At 37.3% G+C, this 25,398-nt stretch overlaps 1 protein-coding gene across 1 annotated transcript in view; it reads right to left on the bottom strand.

The window, feature by feature from the left end:
• The window catches only part of pinx1 (PIN2 (TERF1) interacting telomerase inhibitor 1), a 29,122-nt gene extending 4,041 nt beyond the window's left edge, over positions 1-25,081 (bottom strand). Inside the window, exons 1-6 of the mRNA XM_084433362.1 lie at positions 24,891-25,081; positions 24,371-24,480; positions 22,024-22,116; positions 21,835-21,916; positions 21,532-21,615; positions 15,008-15,093 (exon numbers count right to left, since the gene is read on the bottom strand). Coding sequence (XP_084289488.1) covers positions 15,008-15,093; positions 21,532-21,615; positions 21,835-21,916; positions 22,024-22,116; positions 24,371-24,480; positions 24,891-24,909 — 474 coding nt within the window. The 5' untranslated portion in view covers positions 24,910-25,081. The remainder of the gene's footprint in view (positions 1-15,007; positions 15,094-21,531; positions 21,616-21,834; positions 21,917-22,023; positions 22,117-24,370; positions 24,481-24,890) is intronic.
• Positions 25,082-25,398: the final 317 nt, after the last annotated feature.

The raw sequence follows: 25,398 nt of genomic DNA, 5'->3' as shown, positions 1-25,398 counted from the left end.
GAATACCCACTCTGAAGCCTGCGCTAAACCACGCCGGTGCTGTACATTACGCCAGAGACGGTGGTGAAAACGGCATTTTTCAAAAGATGTATGGAGGGACCGGATAAAAAAAGAAAAACTGTTTGCAAAGGTTTTGTATAGCAAAGAAACAACAAAATACATATGGACTACCTACAATTCTAAAGAGGTTAAAAGCATTCTATATACAGAGAGTGAAAAATGGCAAAACATTACAATAATAATTATAACTATTGTTATTATCATATTGTTATATGAATTTTTAAAAGACACGACGTAACAGAAGTAATGCAACCGTCGCCATTGGCTAGTAATTATTTTATTTCACTTGCCAGACTTTGTTCTTGCATTCCATGTAAAATGTAAATGTAAAAAGTCTGTAATAAAATAAGGAACAAATGAAGAAACAAGCAATAACTAGAACAAAGATACAAATTAAAAAGTCCTTTCAGGTAGATCTGACAGTAGTTCGATACAGATTAGGTACAAAAATGTAATCAAGTAAACAAATGTAAATAACACTGCGTAGTCTTCACTGTATGCATTAAAAATAGATTAATCCTTATTAAATTTACAAAAGTTATTCAGTCAAGAGCAGTGAGACTGCAGTTCTTTTGTTGTTTGATTAACATTAAAAACAAGGACAGCAGCGGGAATATTAGGCTGTCATTTCAAGACAATACACAGATCCAATATACTGATAATGTTGCACATTTGTTGTCTTTCTCGACTGGTTACGTTTACTTAAGACATAACCGACTATGTTTACTAAGATACTAGCCAAGACAGACATCATCAAAACTCCCTTATCTAAAACATCCATTTTAGGGGCCTAATTTATAAATATGAGGATATAATGTCAACATGAACAAGATAGTTTTGGAAATGTTCCTATGAAGACGGTGTGTAATCACCATGGGAAAATCTCAGAGTAAAACTGCCTTTCATAACTGTTTTAATTTTCGATTTTGTGATTATTTTAATTCATTTCTGTGTAAAGGACTTTGAATTGCCATAGTGTATGAAATGTGCTATATAAATAAACTTGCCTTGCCTATGAATGATTTATAAAACATCTGTATGCACAAAAATGGTTCATAAATGCATCTCTCCGTATAAAATCGTAGTTCATCCTAAATTCAAGCGTCAACCTACAGAATGCCCACAAATATCTCTATGGTTCAAAATAAATACAGCACTCATTGTAATTGCAAGGAAATTATTATTATTATTATATTACTATTTTTATGAAATCATGCGATTTAATTAATTTCAGTGATGTAATTATTAAAGGGGTGGTATAATGCTCTTTTCACAAGATGTCAAATAAGTCTCTGTTGTCTCCAGAGTGTGTATGTGAAGTTTTAGCTCAAAATACCCCACAGATATTTTTATATAGCATGTTAAAATTGTCCATTTTTGAGGGTGAGCAAAAACGCACCGTTTTGTGTCTGTTCCTTTAAATGCAAATGAGCTGCTGCTCCCAGCACAGAGGGCGGAGCTTGAAGAGCTTGAACTCACATAGACATGCACTGAAAATTTAAAAAACTTGTAGCCTTTTATGTTCAAATCAGATTGAGACAACGATGGAGACAAGACTCAAGAAGTGACAACATGTAGAATGCAACAGGACGTTTCTGAATGGTTAGTTGATGAATTTATGTAGCTTATGTGTAGTTATCTTCTAGTCATTGATTAGCATATTCTGTCTTGATAATCTACAAATCGCATTCAGGGGGCGGGGTTTATGTAAATTTTAGGGTTGGTGATGTTACTAACCCTGAAGGAATGTCGTGTAGTCCCTACCAGCTGTTTGTTGTAGTCCTTAAAAAGTGATTTCTTTAAAAGCAAATATCTCCCTTTGCTTTGAACTTTGAGCATTATAACTTTGCAGATGTTGTTCATTCTCAAACAGCAACATTACAGACTAACTAAAGTTAAAAAAGTGAAATCATAATCAACCACCCCTTTAAAATGCAGTTAAAATGTTGCTTATTTGCAAAATGCATTTTACGATTGCCTATTTATTTTTACATTTTCATTTTAAAAAAGTTCAGGATTGCTAGAAAGGTACAGGCAGATGAGTTTTCATCAGGGTTGGAGCTAAACTCTGCAGGACAGTGGTCATCGTGACTACAAGTCGCTACCACAGGCTCTTCAAAAGTTGGAAGTCACCCAGAGGGAGACTGGAGAACTGCAGATGTAGGCTCATTAAAACAGAAGTCTCACTTTTCCCTCCCAAAAAAATAAATAAAATAAAATCTATATTTCTGGTTTAAGGGGACCAAAAGTGGTCATCAGAGGAGATGTGGCTGACAGCATGTAGCAGGGACTTAGAGAAACGACTGGGGGGCATTTTGGAGCCAACTGTGAAATTACTCTCCGGAGAGAAAGAACGAGGGAGGAGGAGAAGGAGAAGAGGAAGAGAGATGGAGCGAGTGGGGAAATCCTCTTCATCGGAGAGGTGGCGAGAGTGTGTGTGTGTGTGTGTGTGTGTGGTGCGACGTCTCACCGCCTGGGGACCTCCATTAGGCTTATCTCTCTAATGTGCCGAGAGAAGTGCTGCTGGTAGCATTCCCTCAACAGTGCTGAGCACGGATTGGGTTATACCACACACATGCAAGCACATACGTGCAGACGCACACAAACAAACAAGCCAGCAGGAAGGCTGACATGGAGATAACGCAAGTCCAGGTTTCATGACTCTGCTTGGACGTCCTAATGAGGGTGTAAACAACAAAAATGGCCCCCGTATGTTCTCAGACACTCTCTGGCTTCTTCTGCCTCCACATTCCCCTCGTTCTTTCTCTCCTCCTGGCAGATGGGAGGCCCCAGGAAGAGGATGCGTTCCCCGAACTGTGTGCAGCGTTCAGATAAGGGCCCTGCAGCAGGAGCTACGGGCTCTTTCCTGCTCCGGCTGGAGGGGTGGGGGCGGTGCGGCAGTGGGGCTGGACTTGGAAGGGGGCGTCGGGACATTCAAAAGGCCGCGATGAGGAAACCGTAGAACAAGACATCGCCGCTGACGCCAACACATTGCAGCAGACAGTCTATAGCAGCCAGGGACGGTGAAAAAAAAATTTTCTTTGTCAAAATGCCTCCGGAATGTGTTTCACAAACCCAAATCGTGACACACTCTTGGATTTGCTGCTGAAAACTGCAACTAATTTGTCCCACTCTGTGCTATGTCAGAGAGTCCCTAATTTATAATACAAAAGTAATATTCCTCCCAGCATAGAGACACGGCACTCTGACTACGCTAGTTTAGCACTGCAAATGCTGCGTCAGCAATGAGAACTTCTAGTGTCCAGGGATTAAAGACTGCAATATGGTACAATAATACTGTGCTATATATAAAGTTATGATTATTTCTAGTACAGATATTTTGTAATTCTCTTACAATAATCCCAGCTGAGGATGTTAGACCATCAAACAATACATGAAGTTAAACATAAATAGTGTGGACATGCAGTACAAGCAGGGTATAGGAAAGTTCACAATTTGTTAGTATTTGTTAGTGCTATCATTATAAAATCTTTAAGTCTTTAAGTCTTGCAAACCAGACTTAAAATTGTCATATTTTTGCAATTATAATCCCCGTTTTGCTTATTTAGATAATCTTTGAAAACTTTTAAAAAAGTACATGATTGTGCCAGACTAAATGAATAACTGATTCAGCTCTTGGTGTAGCATCAAATGTAGAAAACTGAATTAAATTTAAGCATGGTGAAAAGCTGGAGTTGAATGATCAATCAATCTTCATTCAGGGGATTTATTTCCCCCCAAAAGACATCAGCACTGTTTTTTCTCTTATCCCCCCGATTTTTGAGGATGGAAGCATTTGAGGATAATTTACTCCCCTTTGAGGGCTCCAAGTTAAACTATATTCTAAACAAAATGGATCACAGCCCATTACGCTCGCAGGCCGATGGATAATATCGAGACGATATTGGGAAGAGGGCTGATTGTGCGAGCGGGTTCTCATTGTCCTGCCACTATTATAAATTTGGTGGTGGCCTGGGCTTATGGATCGGGACCCAGATTACCCAGCTGTCCCTCCCTGATGAGGGGAAAGGACCCGCCGCGCCATCCTTCATACCATTCACGTAGGCGGACAGAAAAACAGGTGGCACCCACGCAATACAGAGCTTTGCATGGTTTAATGAGCATTTTAACATGTATCATGATATAATACATTATGTGAATGTAATGTAACGAAGTAGAACAAAGCAAATAGTTCAATTACAAGCCATCCTTTGATCCATGTCTAAGTACTTTAAATGTATGCTTGGCATAATTCTTTAACAAGGCAGCACTATAAATCGTGCATACAAAACTTTAGACAACTTGCTAATTTAAAAAAATATATATTTAAATGTTGCATAAAATGGCTTCATAGCAGTGGATGAAAAGTTGAAATACAAATTGATGGACACAAACAAGCACATTGCTGCTTATAATAATAATAATAATAATAATTGTATTAATATTGATATTATAAAACCAGATATACAAAGACATTTTTTTTAGATTGCATGATGTGTGTTAATTTGGTATAATAATAAATACAGTTGTATTAATATTGATATGGCCATTATTATTATTAGTATTATTATTATTATTATTACTACTACACATACACAAAATGCATTTTTTTTAAGTTGCATGATGTGTTACATTGTTATAATAATAATAAAATTATTAATATTATAAATAACATAATTACTTAATACAATTTTAATTTACAAAAGGCAACAAGAAATAAATTCTTTAAATATTATCATCATCATCATCATACCAGATATACACGAAAGACATTCTTTTAGGTTGCATGATGTATGTTATTATTATTATTATTATTATAATATTGCAAATAATTCTATAATTATTAATACAATTTAAATGTACAACAGGCAACATAAAACAATGTATATAAAATAAAAACAAAACCCTGAAACGGAATGAATATGGTAAATGAAGGTGTAAGTGATGAAGAGGCATTTGAATAACAAAGACGTAGACCTAATGCAAACAGTAAGCCAGCGTGATGCAGACCTCTCCACCAACCCTAGACTTCATTACTTATGAGTAACAAATGGCGACAACACACTGCATAGGGCATCATCACTAAACTCTGCTTGCTTTACAATGTAAAGTGCTTGCCTTTCCGTGCCCTCCAAGGAGCTGATGTGTCAGCCCCAAGATGGAGGACACACCATTTATTCTCTGCCCTGCGGTGATTTATTAGATTAAACTGGCGGTGATTAAATGCAAGCCGAGACCCATGAAAACAGCAGTGGTGGTGGCTCTCAGGAGCGTCGGGTGGTTAGCTTCCTCTGTTCGTACTGTAATCACCATGCCAGGGCAGCCCTGCCTGGGCCAACAATGACTGCTAAAGTTGGACACTTCAGTTACCCTTTTTAGTTAATGCCGTTTTTATTTTCACACTAATTTGTACATGTCCGTGGGTTGGCATGGGCGTAAAGCCAGTTGCCGGAGGGTATGTTGCAAGCAGTCATTTCGGTCCGTTTCTTTATTATTCTGTAGCCCTGTCAACAGCGTAAGGGAGGCTGCGCTTTTGTTTGAGGCAATTAGATGTTATCTGAGAACATATTAGGGCTCTCCTGCTTCCAAACAAACATGCCTTTGAACACCGGCGTCGGTTAACGCATTAGTTGAGAAGTTAAACATGCTGGACCACATGGTTGCAACGTGCCAGTTTGCACTGCTGTATGGTCCTGACTGAGCACAAATCTTCTAGTCATAATATGCAGTCCTATTGTGGGCTTGTGCAATTTATTGTGCAATAATGTGTTTAAAGCTTTTCACTTTTTTTTTTTTTGCATTTTGCTACTTTAATGAGAGAAAAGACAGAGGACAGAAAATTATAGGGATCTCTTTTGAACTTTGTTCATCAAAGTATGAGAAATGTATCAGTTTCCACAAATATTAGGCAGCACAAATGTTTTCCATATTGATAAGAAATGTTTCTTGAGCAGCAAATCAGCATATTAGAATGATTTCTGAAGGATCACGTGACACTGAAGACTCAGCTTTGACCAAAAGGATAAATTACATTTTAAAATATATTAAAATAAAGAAATAGTTCATTTAAATATTTCACAGTATTGCTGTTTTTACTGTACTTTCTGATCAAATAAATGCAGCCTTGGAGAATAAGACACTTCTTTCAAACCAATTAAAAAAATATTTCCAACCGCAAACTTTTCGAATTTTTATAAATTCTAATATATAAATTGTACTTGAATATTTAATGATCTTATGAAGTAATGATTTGAGTTTTCAAAAATATATGTATATAAACTATTATTGTTATTGCTGATGTTTTATTATTATTATTATTAATTGGTTATGCATAACTTTCAGCAAACATTATCTGTATACAAATATTACATTTGCTAGCAAATAAATGTTGAATGGGACTTTATAGTCAGTAGTGACCTCTCCAAAGCTCTCATCAATATCGTATAATTTCCAAAAGTTATCATTTGTGTAATCATATATTAAATGTGGATAAAACTCAGCGGTTTTGTTATGGGAGCTCCATCAGCCTGCTGGCATATTTGGATCTCAACTTTTGCATCCTCAGCAGCATTTCAGTATTCAACTCCGCCCACCAGCCGACTCCCATGCGGCCAATGACATCGCTGCCTCTCGCCCCTTCACCACATCTGCCAAATGGTGCAGCCTCTCCTCCTCATTTGGTGAGGTGGCGGCATCGGGGGAACGGGCGAGTCAACTGGCTGGCGATCCTTCATGAGGACGGGCGTGGGCTGATTCAGAACAGCTACAGGTACCACCCTCTAGCCTGAGGGCTTTGTGTTAGAGCTGCCGTGGGAGTGGGAGAGGCCACAGGGGGTCACGCCAACCCCTGGAAACACAGAGCGAGGAGATGCCTGACCAGAACCATGGAGACAACCACAGACGCGAACCGTCTTTTCGCTTACTTACAAGAAATCCCAGTTCATTACAGTCATCATTTAAAAAAATTAAATAAAATGTTTGTGTACTTACATATGTAGTATATTTACATTTGTGTAGGAAGAGTGTAGTAAAAAGGTATAGATGTAATATTTGCTTAAAGTTATGCATAACCATTTCCTAACAACAATAATAATAATAATAATAATAATAATAATAATAATAATAAACAAAAAAAGCAACAATAATAATAAATTGGGAAGATATTTTAATGTTTTCTTTTTATGTTTTTTAATTGTGAAATACAATTTAAAATAATTTTCTATTTTAATATATTCAAATATAATTTATTCCTGTGATGGCAAAGCTGAATTTTCATAATTGTGTGGAAACTGCTACATTTATTTCAAGATTCTTTGATGAATAGAAAGTTCAAAAGAACAGCATTCCTTTGAACTGGAAATATTTCGAAAACATTGTAAATGTCTTTGTCTCTTGTGATCAATAAAATTTTTAGAAGTAATTTCTTTAAAAAAAAAAAAAAAAATTATCTTACTGAGCACAAACTTTTCAACGGTAGTGTATATATTCTAAAAAAAATGGATTTTAAGCAAGGGACTTGCAGCAACAGGTAGCAATGCATCTCTTTTAGGCTAAATTAAATAGCAGAGGCACAAATAACTGATAAAAAAAAAAAAGAAATGATCATTTAAAAATCACAAGAAATATCAAATTTATCATTGGATTTTCAAACTGAAAGTCTATTGTTTGCAGTTTCAAATTGAACAATCTGGGGCACGATAATATTGAAACTAAAACTTCAATGTGGACATTATGCTGAATAGACAATATTTATGGAGTAATTTAAAGGGCGCAGACCAAATCAGACGATTGTCTGAAATGCATTCCACACACACACAGATGGAGTTTCACACGAAATATATAAGTGTAGGCCTTAGCGATCCACCATTGACGCAAAGAGCAGTGGTAAAAAATGACTAAGTTTCACTGATGTATGAAGCAGGAGGGAGTCCATTTATCAGCGGGCCCTCAGCGGTCGCCTGCTCGGGTCCCTCAAGTCACAGGCCGCGACGCTCCCCTTTTGACTGATTAATTAGCCAATCACAGGACATTTTTCACCAGCAGCAGGAGGGTTTATTTCAGCTAATGCTGGGGCCTCGCAAACCGAGCCACGTTCAAGCAAACTCGGCTCTTTCCTTTGGGCCTGCCGGAGTGGAGGGGGCTACGCAAGGGCCGAGGGAGATAAATCACACCCACTCCTCATGACTCCGTACACACTAGCCTACAGCCTAACTAAGGCCCCCGAGAAGAGAACGAGCCAACGACAGAGAAAGGGATGGGGAGGGAACGAAATAAGAGAGACATCAAGAATAAATACTGAAAGCTAAAAATACGAAAAGAAATGTGATCAAGTAAAGACAACGGTTGTGAGAAAGGCACAAAAGTAAAAAAAATGATAAAAAAAAAAGCCAAAAGCACTAGTTGTGAACATTGCTCTCCCTGCCACTGAGACTTTCCCACATCATTCAGAGCAAAAGGCAGTGATGGATGGCAGCGCGGCCTCCAGACAGCGGTCTGTTCGGACACTGCCGGCTCTCCAACATGTTCGTGACGGCCGTCCGTTATAGCAGTGGTTCTCAACCAGGGGGCCTCAGCAAATTTCCAAAGAGTTGAAATTATTTTGAAATAAGACAAAACAAGATTAAAGATGAGTTAAACCGCATGATTCCTACTTTAATTAGTTAAACAACTTAAACAACTGTTGATTTATTCCTTTTTAATTATGAACAAGGATTCCCACTGTCTTGGAAAACCTGGATATAGGAGGACATTTTAAAATTATAGTGTCCATCACAATCTGTCAAAAAGTTGGCAACTGGATTTTGACAAAGATGGAGAGCAATTTGGTTGCTATCCATTTTTGTTGAACTTTCTCAGAGATGTGATGTTTCCAAGACCTTGAGACATTAAGAAGTGCCTAATTCATATACAGTGAGGAAAATAAGTATTTGAACACCCTGCTATTTTGCAAGTTCTCCCACTTGGAAATCATGGAGGGGTCTAAAATTGTCATCGTAGGTGCATGTCCACTGTGAGACATAATCTAAAAAAAAAATCCAGAAATCACAATTTATGATTTTTTTAACTATTTATTTGTATGATACAGCTGCAAATAAGTATTTGAACACCTGTCTATCAGCTAGAATTCTGACCCTCAAAGACCTGTTAGTCTGCCTTTAAAATGTCCACCTCCACTCCATTTATTATCCTAAATTAGATGCACCTGTTTGAGGTCGTTAGCTGCATAAAGACACCTGTCCACCCCATACAATCAGCAAGAATCCAACTACTAACATGGCCAAGACCAAAGAGCTGTCCAAAGACACTAGAGACAAAATTGTACACCTCCACAAGGCTGGAAAGGGCTACGGGGAAATTGCCAAGCAGCTTGGTGAAAAAAGGTCCACTGTTGGAGCAATCATTAAAAAAATGGAAGAAGCTAAACATGACTGTCAATCTCCCTCGGACTGGGGCTCCATGCAAGATCTCACCTCGTGGGGTCTCAATGATCCTAAGAAAGGTGAGAAATCAGCCCAGAACTACACGGGAGGAGCTGGTCAATGACCTGAAAAGAGCTGGGACCACCGTTTCCAAGGTTACTGTTGGTAATACACTAAGACGTCATGGTTTGAAATCATGCATGGCACGGAAGGTTCCCCTGCTTAAACCAGCACATGTCAAGGCCCGTCTTAAGTTTGCCAATGACCATTTGGATGATCCAGAGGAGTCATGGGAGAAAGTCATGTGGTCAGATGAGACCAAAATAGAACTTTTTGGTCATAATTCCACTAAACGTGTTTGGAGGAAGAAGAATGATGAGTACCATCCCAAGAACACCATCCCTACTGTGAAGCATGGGGGTGGTAGCATCATGCTTTGGGGGTGTTTTTCTGCACATGGGACAGGGCGACTGCATTGTATTAAGGAGAGGATGACCGGGGCCATGTATTGCGAGATTTTGGGGAACAACCTCCTTCCCTCAGTTAGAGCATTGAAGATGGGTCGAGGCTGGGTCTTCCAACATGACAATGACCCGAAGCACACAGCCAGGATAACCAAGGAGTGGCTCTGTAAGAAGCATATCAAGGTTCTGGCGTGGCCTAGCCAGTCTCCAGACCTAAACCCAATAGAGAATCTTTGGAGGGAGCTCAAACTCCGTGTTTCTCAGCGACAGCCCAGAAACCTGACTGATCTAGAGAAGATCTGTATGGAGGTGTGGGCCAAAATCCCTCCTGCAGTGTGTTCAAACCTGGTGAAAAACTACAGGAAACGTTTGACCTCTGTAATTGTAAACAAAGGCTACTGTACCAAATATTAACATTGATTTTCTCAGGTGTTCAAATACTTATTTGCAGCTGTATCATACAAATAAATAGTTAAAAAAATCATACATTGTGATTTCTGGATTTTTTTTTTTTTGATTATGTCTCTCACAGTGGACATGCACCTACGATGACAATTTCAGCCCCCTCCATGATTTCTAAGTGGGAGAACTTGCAAAATAGCAGGGTGTTCAAATACTTATTTTCCTCACTGTATATAAAAAAAAACAAAAAAAAAAACAAAAAAAAAAACACAACACTACAACAAAATACAATTGCGTAACAGTTTTTTAAATCAAGGTAATGAGATCAGGGGCGAATTGGAACGACCTCCAATGTGTGTGTCCGAGAACACTGTGACAAGAGATAAGGGACTTACAGGAAGCTCTGAGAGAGGGGAGGAAAACCCCTGGTGCAAGAGGTGGTAGTGAGGGCTGCCAAGACACAGAAGCAGTGAGATCGGACCTTTGCATAGACACTAACTGTGATGCACTTAAAACCTGCAAGGTGACACCGCTCGGTCACGAAAACTGTATTAAACAGGTTTATAATCACCTTCACGGTCCCATTGTGAACCCAGGATGCATCTATGACCTGAGGCAAAAATCTTCCACAGGCTGTATCACCGCACAAGCACACAATGCACACAAACAACGCCCCCTCATTGGCTTCCTATGCAGGCCTAACTGCCCCCCGTTTACAGGGCTCGCCACCAGCCCTTCGCCACACGGCCTCCTGGGATGCCATTGTGAGCCTGTTCAGATTGGTTTTCAATCCGGTCAATGAAGTCCCTCCAGACTAGGACAATAACAAACTGCAACAAAACGATTAGCGGAAGAAAAAATGAAAAAAAATAAAATAAAAAATAACACTTCCAAATTCAAGCAAAGCATGAGCTGCTGCTATTGTGTTGCTTTCTCAGTAAAGAGGCAGTTCGGCGGGGGCTTCAGACCTGCAGCACATACATTAGATGCACTTGGAATTGCTATGTCACGAACACTGAGGTAAACATTGACAACCAAGAGGGAAAGGTCAAGAAAAAACAGAAAAAAAACCAACTGGGATTTAATGTGAAAACTAAATGGCACCTGAAAGATATAAAATTGCTTAATTTACTATATATTTTTTCCAATAACCAATATCTTACTGGAAAAGTACAATATATTACTTAAAAAAAAAAAAAATAATAATCTAAATGACCTCTGTTCAGACTCCCTCATTTCATCTATTCAGTTTATAACAACCCAAGTATGTCGCAAGAATGTGTTATTCCATACACAACTGGCACTAAGCAACAAGATCACTAAAAAATAAAAACAACGTAACCAACTCTTTATGAAAGACATTTGAGCAATTACCTGTTTGATCAGTTTGTTACACAGGAATGAATTTACTTACACTTCCTTCAAGGCAACACTGTTTTTCCTTTTTGCTCTCAATTAAGTTAACTGGAACAGCTTATTGTATATTTTAACTTTGTTTGTAAATTTTCTACACTGTAAAAAAGCTGCTGCCTTAAAGTACAAACAACTTGGATGTTTAATTCATTTCAACTTAAATTATATTAAACTGACTTTAAAAAGAGGAGTTGACTCTTGTATAACTTATCAAAATAAATTAACTTATTCAACTTTTGTCATATGTTGTCATAACTTACTGATCATATAATGTGTGTACTTAAGATGTTTAAGATTAAATTGCATTTGAAAACCTCCCATTTACATTGTTAGAATTTTTTTAATTAGAAACGGGCAAATTAACATTCATCATTTATTCGCATTCTGAATTGTGGTATGAGAAAACACCAAAATAACCAACTGTTTTACACTGTGTGCGAATCAACATAACAACTCTGTCTTTGCACAGCAGCCAGAAAACGAGACACGTGCCGAGTGTCATGACAACAGCAAAGCTGCTCTGATGCGACATTTCATTTACGAGCCAAAGCTTAAAACCTAAGATTACCTAAAACTATTCTTCTGCTGCCTTGCAAGCGCTGCCGTTTCTTTGTGGAAATACAAATCCCACTAAGAACTAAAAATCACAAAAAATTCAGTAAAGTATTTACATCACAACAAAAATGAGCAAATGACGTGTCCACTTGCAAAATAATAAGTGGCGAAATAATTACAATTCCAAATTTAAGGTGGACGTCCAAAGGAAATACAAACACAAAAAGGGCTGGTGGAGCCACCTTCAAACTGAATCCAAACTATTAGAGCCGTGTAAGCCAAAAAGTCTACTCAATAATCCCTTCAACCAAACTTCGTCAAACCAAGTTTCGAGGGTTTGAAGGGATCATCAGTAATTCTGTTTTTTACTTCTATCACTGCCTCCTGTACCTGGGAGATGATGGGGAAATGCAGTTTGATCGTGCCCACCAGCACATCATCAGAAATACACTACCTGTGATTTGACCACAGAGGTGGCTGACAGGACTATGGGGTGAAAGAGGAGCGAGCGGGTGCAAATCCTTTAAGGGGATTTCAGCGGGATCCCTGCCTACAGTGGCTCGCGTGTGGAGTCAGACTGCACACTATGACACGGCTCATTATCAGCCTGCAGCTTGCTGCGAGCGGGTGACGTGAAAGCAGAGGTCAGCGGTGCTTACAGGTGGGCTGGACCGTAAGGTGACATGCAACCTGCTGCAATAGCTTTGCCACATCTCAATATTCTTCTCATGTTTTATGTAACACTTCAAATGTCAGCTCAACATAGACTATATATATATATATATATATATATATATATATATATATATATATATATACTTAAATAGAGAGTAACTATAAATAGTAACCTAACCTTGTTTTCTTTCTTTTGTTTTTGTAATGTCTGCTACAGACTGTGCGATTTCTGCAATCCTATAAGATCATTACAAATAACACTGTACACATGGATCTTATAAACTTGGGTATGACATGTATGTAGACTGTACGATGATGACACCTATTGAATCATAGGCTAAGACGCAAGTTAGAATAGAAGAATAAAACATCTGCATGCGCTAGTGGTAAACAAATAGAGCGAGATGAATTGCACTTTAGCAATTGTGAATTTTTTTTATAATTTAAATTAAAAAAAGGAAGCGAAAGAGGAGAATATGGACGAGGTCATGGCTAGGGAAAAGAGGCCAACTAGGCATGCCAATTTTGCAAATTGAGTTTGGGCTAAGTAGTTTTAAGTTTTAGCGTAATTTCAAGTTGATCAATACACCATTTCATGTTGCATTTGAAGATTCCAGTTTAGGCAGGGCCTAAAATGAACACTCTCCATGCGCCAAATGAGAGTAAAAATCGGCGTTGGCGAGTATATGAAACGGTGTTAATTGCCAGTTGGCCGGTAACATTTTTATAAATTCTAACAATGCAAAATTGTGAGAACATGAACGACGCTCAGGACAGATGACAGGACAGTGCTGCATTTTCACAAAAGATTAAGCCTCAAATTTTTCATATTGATGACATGCTCAAGACGCGACAGGGAACTCAATTTGTTTCTCGCGTGCTGTGTAGGAAGTATTCTGTGCGCAGACATCCGAAGCGTCCAGAATTCAGTGCACGATTACTGAACTAAGCTCTTCATATAGACATTGTTGACTTTACTCTTTTTTTTTTATTCAAAGCGAACAACGCGTTTCGCATATAGCGTCCTCAGGTTCCCTCACTGAGCGAACCTGAGGACTCTATATGCGAAACGTGTTGTTCGCTTTGAATAAAATAAAAAAGTAAAGTCAACAGTGTGCGGTAGAGTGGTCTTCTTTTTGTCATTTAAATCCGTTCCTGCTATCCACCTGCACCTACCAGGCTGTGCATGGACCTTGGTTTGAATTCATATAGACATATTCAAACAAATTTAGTCAAAATGTACATCTTACAACATAACTGGTTATGGCTTAAGTGAACGTAAACAGTTGAGAAATAAAACGTGTATCAGTATATTGGATCTGTGCGTCAGGTCTTAAAGTGACAGCAGCCTTATAGTCCTGCTGCTGTGCTTTTAATGTTAAACAAACAACAAAAGACAAAGAACAACCACTCATTGCTCTTGACTGAATAACTTTTGTACTTTAATAAGGATTAATCTGTTTCACGGCTGGTAAAAAAATATCTATGGCCGGTAGATTTTCTTAAGTCACCGGCCATTGTCAGGTGTGACAAAGTTAGTTTTAGGCCCTGGTTTTAAGGTTTCTGGCTTTGCATTGTCATGGCAACATAGTAAAATTGGATATAACTTTACAAAGAAAAGTTAGTATTTAAAAAAAATTGTCCCATACACTTCAATTGTAAGTGTTTCACTGTAAAAGGAAGATCACACTGTCCATACGGGCAGCTCACACAGAAATCACTTTCAAATTAAACAGCTTTCTGTTGGTCAACGCAGCGGAAGAGTGGTCTTATTTTTGTCATTTAAATCCGGTTAAATCAAGATTATGCTTATACTTATATAAAAAAAATAATAATAATAGATGTGTCGCCAAGTTACACAGCTTACCTCATCTTGCCTCATCTTGGCCTCTTGTTAAATCAAGGGTTAAATCAAGATTATGCTTATAGTTGTATTGAACCTGGAATATTGTTGTACGACATTTTAAAATATAAAATAATAAAAAAAAAAGAGATGTGTCGCCAAGTTACACAGCTTACCTCATCTTGGCTTCTTGTTTCTTGTTTCGATCGTTTCCCAAAAATACAAGCCAGGTCTGTTTTGCTGCGACTGGACAGGTCCTTTCCTGTGAGAAAAGGTTAAAAACATGAAGACTTTTTATAGATCTTTGACATTATTCCACACAATAGAGCATGAGAGTTCTGTTTTATTGTGAGGGCAGTGGAGTTCATTTCAACCTGTGCTTCTGTCAAACTATCATCCGCTACCAAACACATTTTAAAAAGACATTATCGAACATTACTTTCCGATTTAGAAAGAGAAACGTGTTAATGCATTTCACGAACATCTGGAGAGATGAAGGGGAAAGGTTTCCGGTCGTAACTTGTTGACAAATGGATATTTTTCTAGTGCCGTTCAACTGTGTAAACTATTGATTTAAATGGATAAGGGTCACAGGACAGTTTTGAACTCCTGCCGAGAGGAAAGGTTTAAAGGTAAAAAAAGGGCACGTTGCATGGTCGCAGGGGATGAAACGGCTGAGGAAAAACAAACGGTGCAGGACCGACCCCACCTCACACCTCCCGTTTTCCAGCAGCTCAAAGGCTCCAGGAGTGCCTGGGCGCCCGTCTCAGCCGCGAGTCCTGTTCGTACAGCTGCATCCTCTTCCTCCAAGCAGCTCCTGATAACACTCGCTTATTTATTGCTCTAGGGTCTTTTTCAGCGTGGCTTTCAAAGGGGAGACCTTGCCTTCAAGTAACCAAGGTATCCTGTAAGCAGTCTAAACAAAAGGCCAGGCCGAACAAGCTTTCCACTGATCACAGTGGACATCAAGTGGAGCCCAAAAATGACCTTTTTACTTTTGGAAAAGAGATCTATCAACTAACAAAGGTTAGTTTTGGGTGTAACTACAAGTGCCACAGAAAACCTTTAAAGGATTAACGCAACCAAAAATGAACATTTGAATCATGTACTGATTTTTCTTCCCCCATTCAATTTAAATGAATGAGAAACTGGAGATTTCAAGCTTCAAAAATGAAGCAAACAAACCATAAAAGTATCATAAAACCAGTTCATGACGACTCGTGCGTTATTCCGGGTTTTCATAAGTCATATGATAGCTTTGAGTGAGAAACAAACAGAAATTCAAGCCATTATTCACTGAAAATCTTCCCCTCCAGTGAGCTGTAAACTGCTGTGACCAAATCATTGAATCAGTTGAGTTGAACTCAAAAATTCGAAATGATTCAATACATCAGAGAGTTAAATGAAAGAACAGATAGCTGCCATTCATGAATCATTCAAGTTGGTTTTCTGAACTGAATCAACCAATTCTTCTTGATTCTTCACTCCTTATTCTTATTGTAAATCTGGGGACGTATACACAAAACATCTTAACTCGCCAATTTAGGAAAAACTCTTAAAAATAATGGGCGTGTCAGTCCTAATTTTAGGACTCCTATTTTTGCTCTAAGAGTATTTCACAAAACATTAAAAAAATGGCTGTTGCAGGCAATTCGCCTAAACAATCCGCCCAAAGACACAGTAAACCAATAGGCGATAGATCCTTGGGTGCTAAGCCTTTTCTTCATAAATGCAATAAATGTTTTAATTTATAAAGTTTAATCTATGATGACATGACATAAAAGGTTCATTTATGTACAGGCAAAATGAATGATGGAGGATAAAACATCGCCGTCAAGTTGAAAATAACGTCCTATAGTCTGTGCTAATAGCCTTGTGGGCAGCCCGGGTGACCCGAGTTCGAGTACCAGGTCCTGGACCTCACAAGGCGTATGCTGCACTTTTTGTGTCATTTTAGAAATTGACAGCCATTCATTTACTGCGATTATATTGAAAGCAGTATAAAATAAAATATACATTTTTATTTAAAAACAAAATGCTTTAAAGTGTCTGAAAGCCATCGACGAGAGGCAGTATAGTCTACAAGTGCACATGAGGTTGTGAAATCCTGTTGGGAGCAAGGTCACTGTTGAGATGGCAACGAATGTGATGGAACTCTGGCCAAACCAGATTAGCAATCACAGAGGCTTTTTTGGATCAACTTGCTAATCTGACAAGCAAGATACTAATTGACTGCCTCATAAGACACCTACATAAGTTCTAAGCTTGTCAGTTGCAAATAAAAGAACAAAGACAGAGGCTTTTCTGGAACAGGAAGTGAAGGTGGCAAAAAAAGATCAGGGGGTGTTCTTTGAACTGCTTGAGCAGGAAATAGTAATGATGAAAATATATAAATATATAAATAAATGATATGCAATGGTTTGTTTCTCAAAAGAAATCAGGTTAATTGTTAACGAAGGGGTCCCAAATTGTTTCGTTCATCTGTGTAACAGCTTGACCCACTCAGATGATGAAGTGCTTGCAGTTCAGCTCACATCAAAAAATGCTGGATCAGTTGATAAATGGGCAGCCAATTAAATCTGGGTTACTGGTTTACGCTGCTTGTGTCTGAGATGGGCGCTGGAGACGCTGGTGCCTTTCTCCTGTTCTGAAAGCCATCAATCTTTGAAACAAGCTACCTCCATCCTGTCTAGAGTGGGGCTCAGCTTGATTCCATACTAAAGGATCAGTCCAAAACCAAAATAAAAATGACATTGAAAGAAATATATGCAGTTGTACCATAATTACACACTGCACATTTATATCCTGACAAAAGATAATCGACACTAAGAGGATGTTCAACACCAAGAGACCACTATACAATACATTTAAGGTTGCTAATATTACAGTCAAACATTTGGACAATGTCTCATTCTTTATTACATATATATATATATATATATATATATATATATATATATATATATATAATAGTGAAGTAATCTACATAAGTCAACATTTGAAGTGAATCAAAAAAAGTTCAAAGTTGTCCTAAGACAAGAACTGGTATTGTTCAAAAATTCATGTATAACTTTGATGAAAGGTTTTGATCCACTTCAAATGTTGACCACTGTAAACTATGAATTTAAAGTATTGGAATTATTTATTTGAATTAAAAGTAGTAAAATCTTCAAAAGAACAACATTTTCATAACTTACCATTCAAAAGTTTGGGGACAGTAAGAATAAAGAAATACTTTTTTTAGGACACATTTATTTGATCAAAAGTGACAGTAAAGACACTTATAATGTTAGAAAATATTTCTATTAATTCAAATGAATGCTGTACTTTTGAACTTTCTATTCATCAAAGAACCCTGAAAATTTGTTAGCATTTTTTCCATACAAATATTATGTTTTCAATATTAATGGTTTTCAACATTGATAATAAATGTTTATTGAGCATCAAATCAGCATATTAGAATGATTTCTGAAGGATGATGTGACACTGAAGACTGGATTAATGATGCTAAAAATTCAGCTTTGATCACAGGAATAAATTACATTTTAAGATATATTCAAACAGAAAAGTTATTTTAAATTGTAATATTTCAATATTATTGTTTTTACTGGATTTTTGATCAAATAAATGCAGCCTTTTTGAACATACCATTGTGAATGGTATTTATTTAGGCAATTTAGATTTAATACTAGTATTTAAGCATCTAGGTCAAAAGATTTTGTCCACTTTTTATCATGATGGTATTGTGGTATTTTAGAGTTTAATGGTCTCCAGACTAACTGAAGTATTACATTTACAAAAAAAAAAAAACACACAAAAAAACGAGTGTAACACCTTTAAACATTAGACATAACTTATCTCTGTTAAATCCATTAAAGGCCTTAACCTGGCAGCGGCTTTGGTGGGGCATACCCGGGAAACGTACAAAGGGTGAGGTCTTCTATGGGTTCCAGATCAACTAATATCAGCAAAAGGTGATCCAAGGCCTCCACAGAGGACATGGGCGAAACCCCAACGCGCTGGCACAACGAGACAATTGCCATGACAACAAACCACAAATCCATTAGCAGTTGTAACAACCAGTGTCATGTTTGTCATTTCAAAGACGGTTAGACGTCCTAGTTCCACTTTCAGGCACAGCAACTTAAATCTCAAACAGACTGTTACGGATCAAATTACTGACATTAATACACATTCAGAGAATAGTCTTCTCCTGAGAATTCATTTATCAATAAATACATTTAAGCAGAATCCCATTGCAATATTTTTACTATTAAAGGGATAGTCCACCCAAAAATAAATTCTGATATTAATGTCGTTCCAAACCTGTATGCATTTCTTTCTTCTGCAAAACACAAAAAAGGATATTTTGAAAAATGCTCAGAAACAAAAACAGCTTCGGTCCCCATTGGCTTACATTGTATTTTTCTTTTACAAATAAACAGGTTTGGAATGACATGAGGGTAAGGAAATACTGACAGAATGTTTATTTTTGGGTGGGCTATCTCTTTAACCTCTGAATGGTGATGCTTTTACAATAGGATGTCAATCACACCAAGAATAGGAAAAAATATTTTTTACTAATGAGCTTGAGTGATGCTTTTTCACTTCAGGAAGACACAAAATGAGACTTATGGAGGCAGAGGTCAACACCACCAATCAGAGTAGAGCTGAGGTCATGGACATGAGGTTAGTGAGGTAGCCCAATTGCCTCGGGGTGTCGTGATGAGGTTGTGTGTGAGAAGTCTCATTCTGTCTCATGAGACATGAGACCCATCCACTGAAAGTACGATCTTCCTCCTTGTAGTTAAACAAAGGCTTTAAACAGAGACAACGGCGGCCGGCAACAACAACATTGTTCTGGATGCGGTGTTATCTGTGGGACTCATCAGGTGCTGATTGAGGCCATTTTGAGTAGTAAGTGCACTGGCCTGTGCTCCTCACAGGAAACAGGAAGTCAAGCTTAGGAGCGGTATGTTACGGTGTCCTCTCAGGTGATAAGAGACGTCGAGTTTTTCCCCAACATTCCTGACATCTTTTATAAACATCCATCATGGAAAATGAGACAAGGTCTAAAAATACTACCCTTAAAAGTGTCACAGCATCATGAATATTTAGACCCGAGGCCAAATAAATTTCCCACTCATAGAGACCACCAACAAACATCAGGCCGCCTTGCTCACCATGCTGGGAAGGATGTGAGCCATTCAGCAGAGGTCAACACTAAGTGACAAAACATTCAGGGAGATTGTTCAGCTGCCTGATCAAACTCAGGTTACTTGTTTGTCTACATGATTGTCAGAAAACATGGAGCTTCATAAAGTGACTCCCTGTACTAGGGGCGGCACAGGCTGCTGGTTAAGCTGACCGCCAACTCGATCATGCTGATCTACTGCAGCAGTGACCCGTGAGCTTGTACTACACATGCCAAAGCATACAAAGTTCAGCTAATGAACACAGGAAGTGATGGAAGGGGGGCTTTATTTATAAAGGAAATTGAAAAATAATACAAAAAAAAAAAACTGGCTCGGCTGCATGAATGTTTTTCAAATTAACACGTTATGTAGGTTATTTAAAAACCACCTTTCACCACCAGACTTAAATAGACAAACCTGACTATGTAGGGACTCAAGTCATCTCTTTACAAACAGATCAATCACCAAATATAGCCCCACAAATAAAACAGATAAATAACGACAATTAAATACAGAACAACTTCTTTTTTTTTATAAAATTGTATGAATAAAACTATTGATTCTACAGCAGTGGTTCTCAACTCCCAAGATGACTTAAAATTATTTTAAGACAAAACAAGCATTAATATTAATATAAATTATTTAAAGAACCAGAATTCCCACTGTCTTGATACTAGAGCTGCACAATATATCGAAATATCGCAAATGTATATATTTCACGATATGCATATCGCAACAGCTTGTAGTAACTGGGGTCATGACCAAAAGACAAAGAGAAAATCACTCGCTGCTCTTGGCTTAATAACTTTTGCAGCTTTAATAAGAATCAGTATATATTTAATTCATACAGTGAAGACTAAGCAGTGTTTTATTTTTTACATCTGATTATTCGGTTTCTGTTGTTAAATAAACCTAATGTAGGCCTACCTGAAACCCTAAACCCTGTGGTTTACACTGATGTTAAAATAACATCTCTTATGCTACTGTAAAACACTGCTGTTCACTTTCAGAAGTTGTAGGGATGTTTTCTTGTCAAAAAGAATGTGAAACACAAGTAGGTTATATAATTTAAAATATATTTTAAAGATAATTTGTTTATTTTACACACTTTAAGCATTATCGTATCGCATATCGAATATCGCATTTCGCATTTTTCTTAAATATCGTGAAGCCCTACTTGATACCCTGGTTATGTAAGGAAACCAACCTTTAAGTGTGATTGTTTTTATCCCTGGAAAATCCTGTAATGCTTTAATATATTTTATCAGGCACAAACTGTAAGAAAAAAAAAAACCTTTAAATTATTTTTATTATTATTATTATTCTTTAAAAAAAATCAGAACATCACAAAGTAACTGGAAAAGTAAAGGGGCCTTTGACTATTGCTGTGGATAATTGGCCTTGGAGTCAAAAAGGTTGAGAACCACTGTTGTAGAGCAAAGTTCGCTCAAAATAAAGTCCTGTTGCATAATGTCAGATTTGCAAGACGACAGTGAATGGCTCACCTTTAGTGAATTTCATGTAATGGACCCTTTTCTTTGAGGTCTTTGATTTCTCTTCCAAACTAAATCCTTGCTCCTGTGTGGGATCTGAAAGTACACAGAAAGGTTCAAATAAAATAAAAATTGCATCACACAATGTTTTTAACATAAGACTAATGTAACAGACATGAAAACCATATAACATAGTCCATGTCATTTCAACATCACAATAGCACCACCTATTGGAAGTTAAGGAGAATTAAAGCATTTCAAAACTACTTTTTACACAAGTGGTGTTTTGTCTCTGATGTTCAAAATTCTGCTTACTGTCAGTGTGGTTCTGTCCATGGCAGTTGTTAAGCTCAGCAAGGAGTTGATTAAAATCGTCCTGGTGGGCAATCCAGTTGTCCTAACAAAAGGAAGATTGATGTGACAAAAAAAAAAAAAAGAAAAAAAAAAAAAACACAACGCAAAATACAGTAGCTCAAAGAGAAAGAAATAGGAATGGTTTCTCACCTCGTTGTTTACAGAAGTGCCCAGACCCAGTTTGTTGTTCTTGGCTTTAACCTTAATGTTTTCTGTAGACCCCTGTTCACTCCTGCCAAGACCCTGCCATGCAAACAAACCAGGAAAAACGTGAGCACACACAAATAAGACTATTAGAAGAACCATTACATTTCCACACAAGCAAGACATGCGTTGTATCTGAAATCACATATACAGTAGGTACTACATTTGGTTTGAAACTTACTTCACAACCATTAAAAAAGTCTGTTCTATAAAGTATGTTCTATATAGTATGAACGCGTGTATAAATTAAATTCGGACTTACTACATCTGTAAATACTACAATGTTGTCATTGTCATGTGGCCTATGGCTAAGTACTGCCATTCACAAATCCGCTCCCATGGCTTCAGGTATAGTAAAGTCACCATTGGATGCGCACTTCAGAAACTTGTCGCAAGTAGTAAGTGATCCGGGTACCTTTTTATGAATACAGACATACTACTCATCTCACATACTATTTTACACCTATTATATAGTATGGAAGTAGGCATATTCTGAGTTTTTTTTTTTCTTTTCTTTTTTTTTTCTGTTCACTGATTTTCTCCATGAATTCCAGCTCATCCAACAAACACAAGTAAAACAAGAGCAAAGTCATTTCAGCTGATCACATTCCATTCTGAAATGGAAATGGGGGGGGGGGGGGGTACTTTAAAGGGGTGGTATAAGGCCCTTTTCACAAGATGTAAAATAAATATCTGATGTCCCCAGAGTGTGTATGTGAAGTTTTAGCTCAAAATACCCCACAGATATTTTTATATAGCATGTTAAAGTTGTCACTTTTAAAGGGTGAGCAAAAACGCACCGTTTTTTTGTCTGCCCCTTTAAATGCAAATGAGCTGCTGCTCCCGGCACAGGGGGCGGAGCTACAACAACTTGTGTCCTTTTACCTCAGCACTAAAACTTTTAGCCTTTTATTTTCAAACCGGAGTCAGACAAAGATGGAGAGGCTCGAGAAGAAGTGACAACATGTAGACAACATTTCTGAATGGTTTGATGATGAATTTATGTAGCTTATGTGTAGTTATCATCTAGTCATTGATTAGCATAATGTCTTGATAATCTATAAATCATGTTCCGGGGGGCGGAGTTTATGTAAATTTGAGGGTTTGTGATGTCACTAAACCCAGAGGAATGTTGTATAGTCACTACCAGCCATTTGTTGTAATCCTTAAAAAGCGATATCTTTAAAATAAAATATCTCCCTTTGCTTTGAACTTTGAGCATCGTAACTTTGCAGATGTTGTTTATGCTCAAACAGCAACATTACAGACTAACTAAAGTTAGAAAAGTGAAATCATAATCAACCACCCTTTTTAAGATTTGACCCTTTGATTCAGTTAGCTGGTACTATCTCTATAAGGTTTTACACAAATGTGGCCTTCACAAAATTATAATCAGAAGCATGCAAGCACTTTGATACACCGACTGCAAAAAAAGCCTTTATTGTATGACGAAGGCCTGTTTGGGCTGATACGTGTTGGTGGTTTTTAAGATGTAGCCCTGTCTTACAATACACGCTTTTTACCTGTCTAAGTATGCAAGTGCCTGGATGTGGATTTTCTTGTTCTACAACAGGACCCCACCAAGCATTTTTGATATTTTGTTCCCCCTCTGGAGCACCCATAGTTTTGTTTGTGTGTGCCAAATGCACCCCTGGTTGAGTTATGTTCATTTTCAAAATAATGACTTCAATGAAAAATGCTTGAGTTTATTTCAGATGGAATTTAATTAGGCCACACGGTCTCTCCCTGGATGTGCATAGTAACTATTTCTACCTTTATTTTATTCTATTTACTATTTATTTTTATTACTGTAAAAAGGAAAAAGTACTTTGAAACAATTTAACAAATCTGGATTACAATTTACATTTAAAACACATTAAGCAATTGTCTTCATAGTGTGAATTATAAAAAAAAAAATGTATACTATATTTTAAACAATGCCAGCCCACAATGCTTTCACTGGCCCCATCACAAATATAAATAAATGAATAATTCAAATTGAACTTTTTTATTTGTTTATTTGGTTTATTAGACGATCATAAATTGCTATGTTAATTTAACTCTCCATCTATGTCAGCCAGCTAGATAATGTTGCCATGGCAAGCTGTTTGTATATAAACAGAATTGAAAGGTGTTCAAGAACACAAGTACTCATAACACATGTAGGAATTGTGGGTGGGTTGGTTGATATATATATATATATATATATAAAATTATAATGGCCTTTAATATTCATCACAGACATTTGACGTATGGTTGTATTAGTGTGTTACTTAAGTTCAGGCCATTATACCTTTCCTTTGGCCCAGCCCATTCGTTCCAGCATCTTCTGTCCAAATTTAGACTCATCGTTGCTCCACGTGGTGTTTTGGGGGTCCGCTGCCCATTTCTGTTTACGACGTGCTAATAAAATACAAAAATTATGATATAAGTGTACAAAAAAAATAAGCGACTACAATAATAGCAGATTTCGTTTCATGTTCTATCAGAAATATGTTCATGTTTCAATCTTTTTATTTTATTTTTATGAATGTCAAAGGGTTTCGTGTCTATGAGGTAGGCCTACAGTATAAAGCGGAATTATTTTTAAAGTATTTGACAACTCATGATTCGCCCTGTGATATCATAGGGCCAAGGTGGCTAGCCTGCTAGCAAACATACTAAACAACGTGGAAGAATGCAAGAATAACTTTAATATACGATATTCTTCCAAATCAAAAGCACATCCCTAATTCAATTTTACAAAACCGACAAGTAATGTTTTCAAAAACACATACAACTATCCTAGAATACATTCCAAATTGTAAACTCACGTTCGGCAAGCATGGACATCTTGAGGGGTCCTTGAACACATGGAGGAACAGGCAGGTTGTCCTATTTGTGCCTGATTTAAAAAAGCTCATTTCTGTCGTCTCAAACATTATTATATGATGTATAATTATTCAAAAAACACAACAAACTATATCATGCACGTGCATTTAGATTATTTACGAAATTAGTAGCCGTCATATCATCGTATTTTAACACTTTTGTAACAGTAGATGGCGTAAGTGGGTTAACTGCTCAGAATAATTTTTAGGAAAAAACAAAACATTTAATTACAATAACTGCTTAAGGAACTCATGTGAGCTTTTACTAATTTATTTGCGTTTCTTTGACGATAGTGTATTTTTATAACAATGGTAGCTAATATTAAGATCTTAAAATAAACATTTTTACTTTAGTAACTGCACCTGGTAAACTCTGGTTTCCATGGTACATCATTGGAAGGCCTGGCCAAAGTTGCTTAGATGATATGCTGTTTTTAAAGCTAATTATGAT

The sequence above is a fragment of the Rutilus rutilus genome (assembly GCF_951802725.1).
Source record: "Rutilus rutilus genome assembly, chromosome: 15".
Lineage (NCBI taxonomy): Eukaryota > Metazoa > Chordata > Actinopteri > Cypriniformes > Leuciscidae > Rutilus > Rutilus rutilus.
This window is presented reverse-complemented; position numbering and strand designations above follow the sequence as displayed.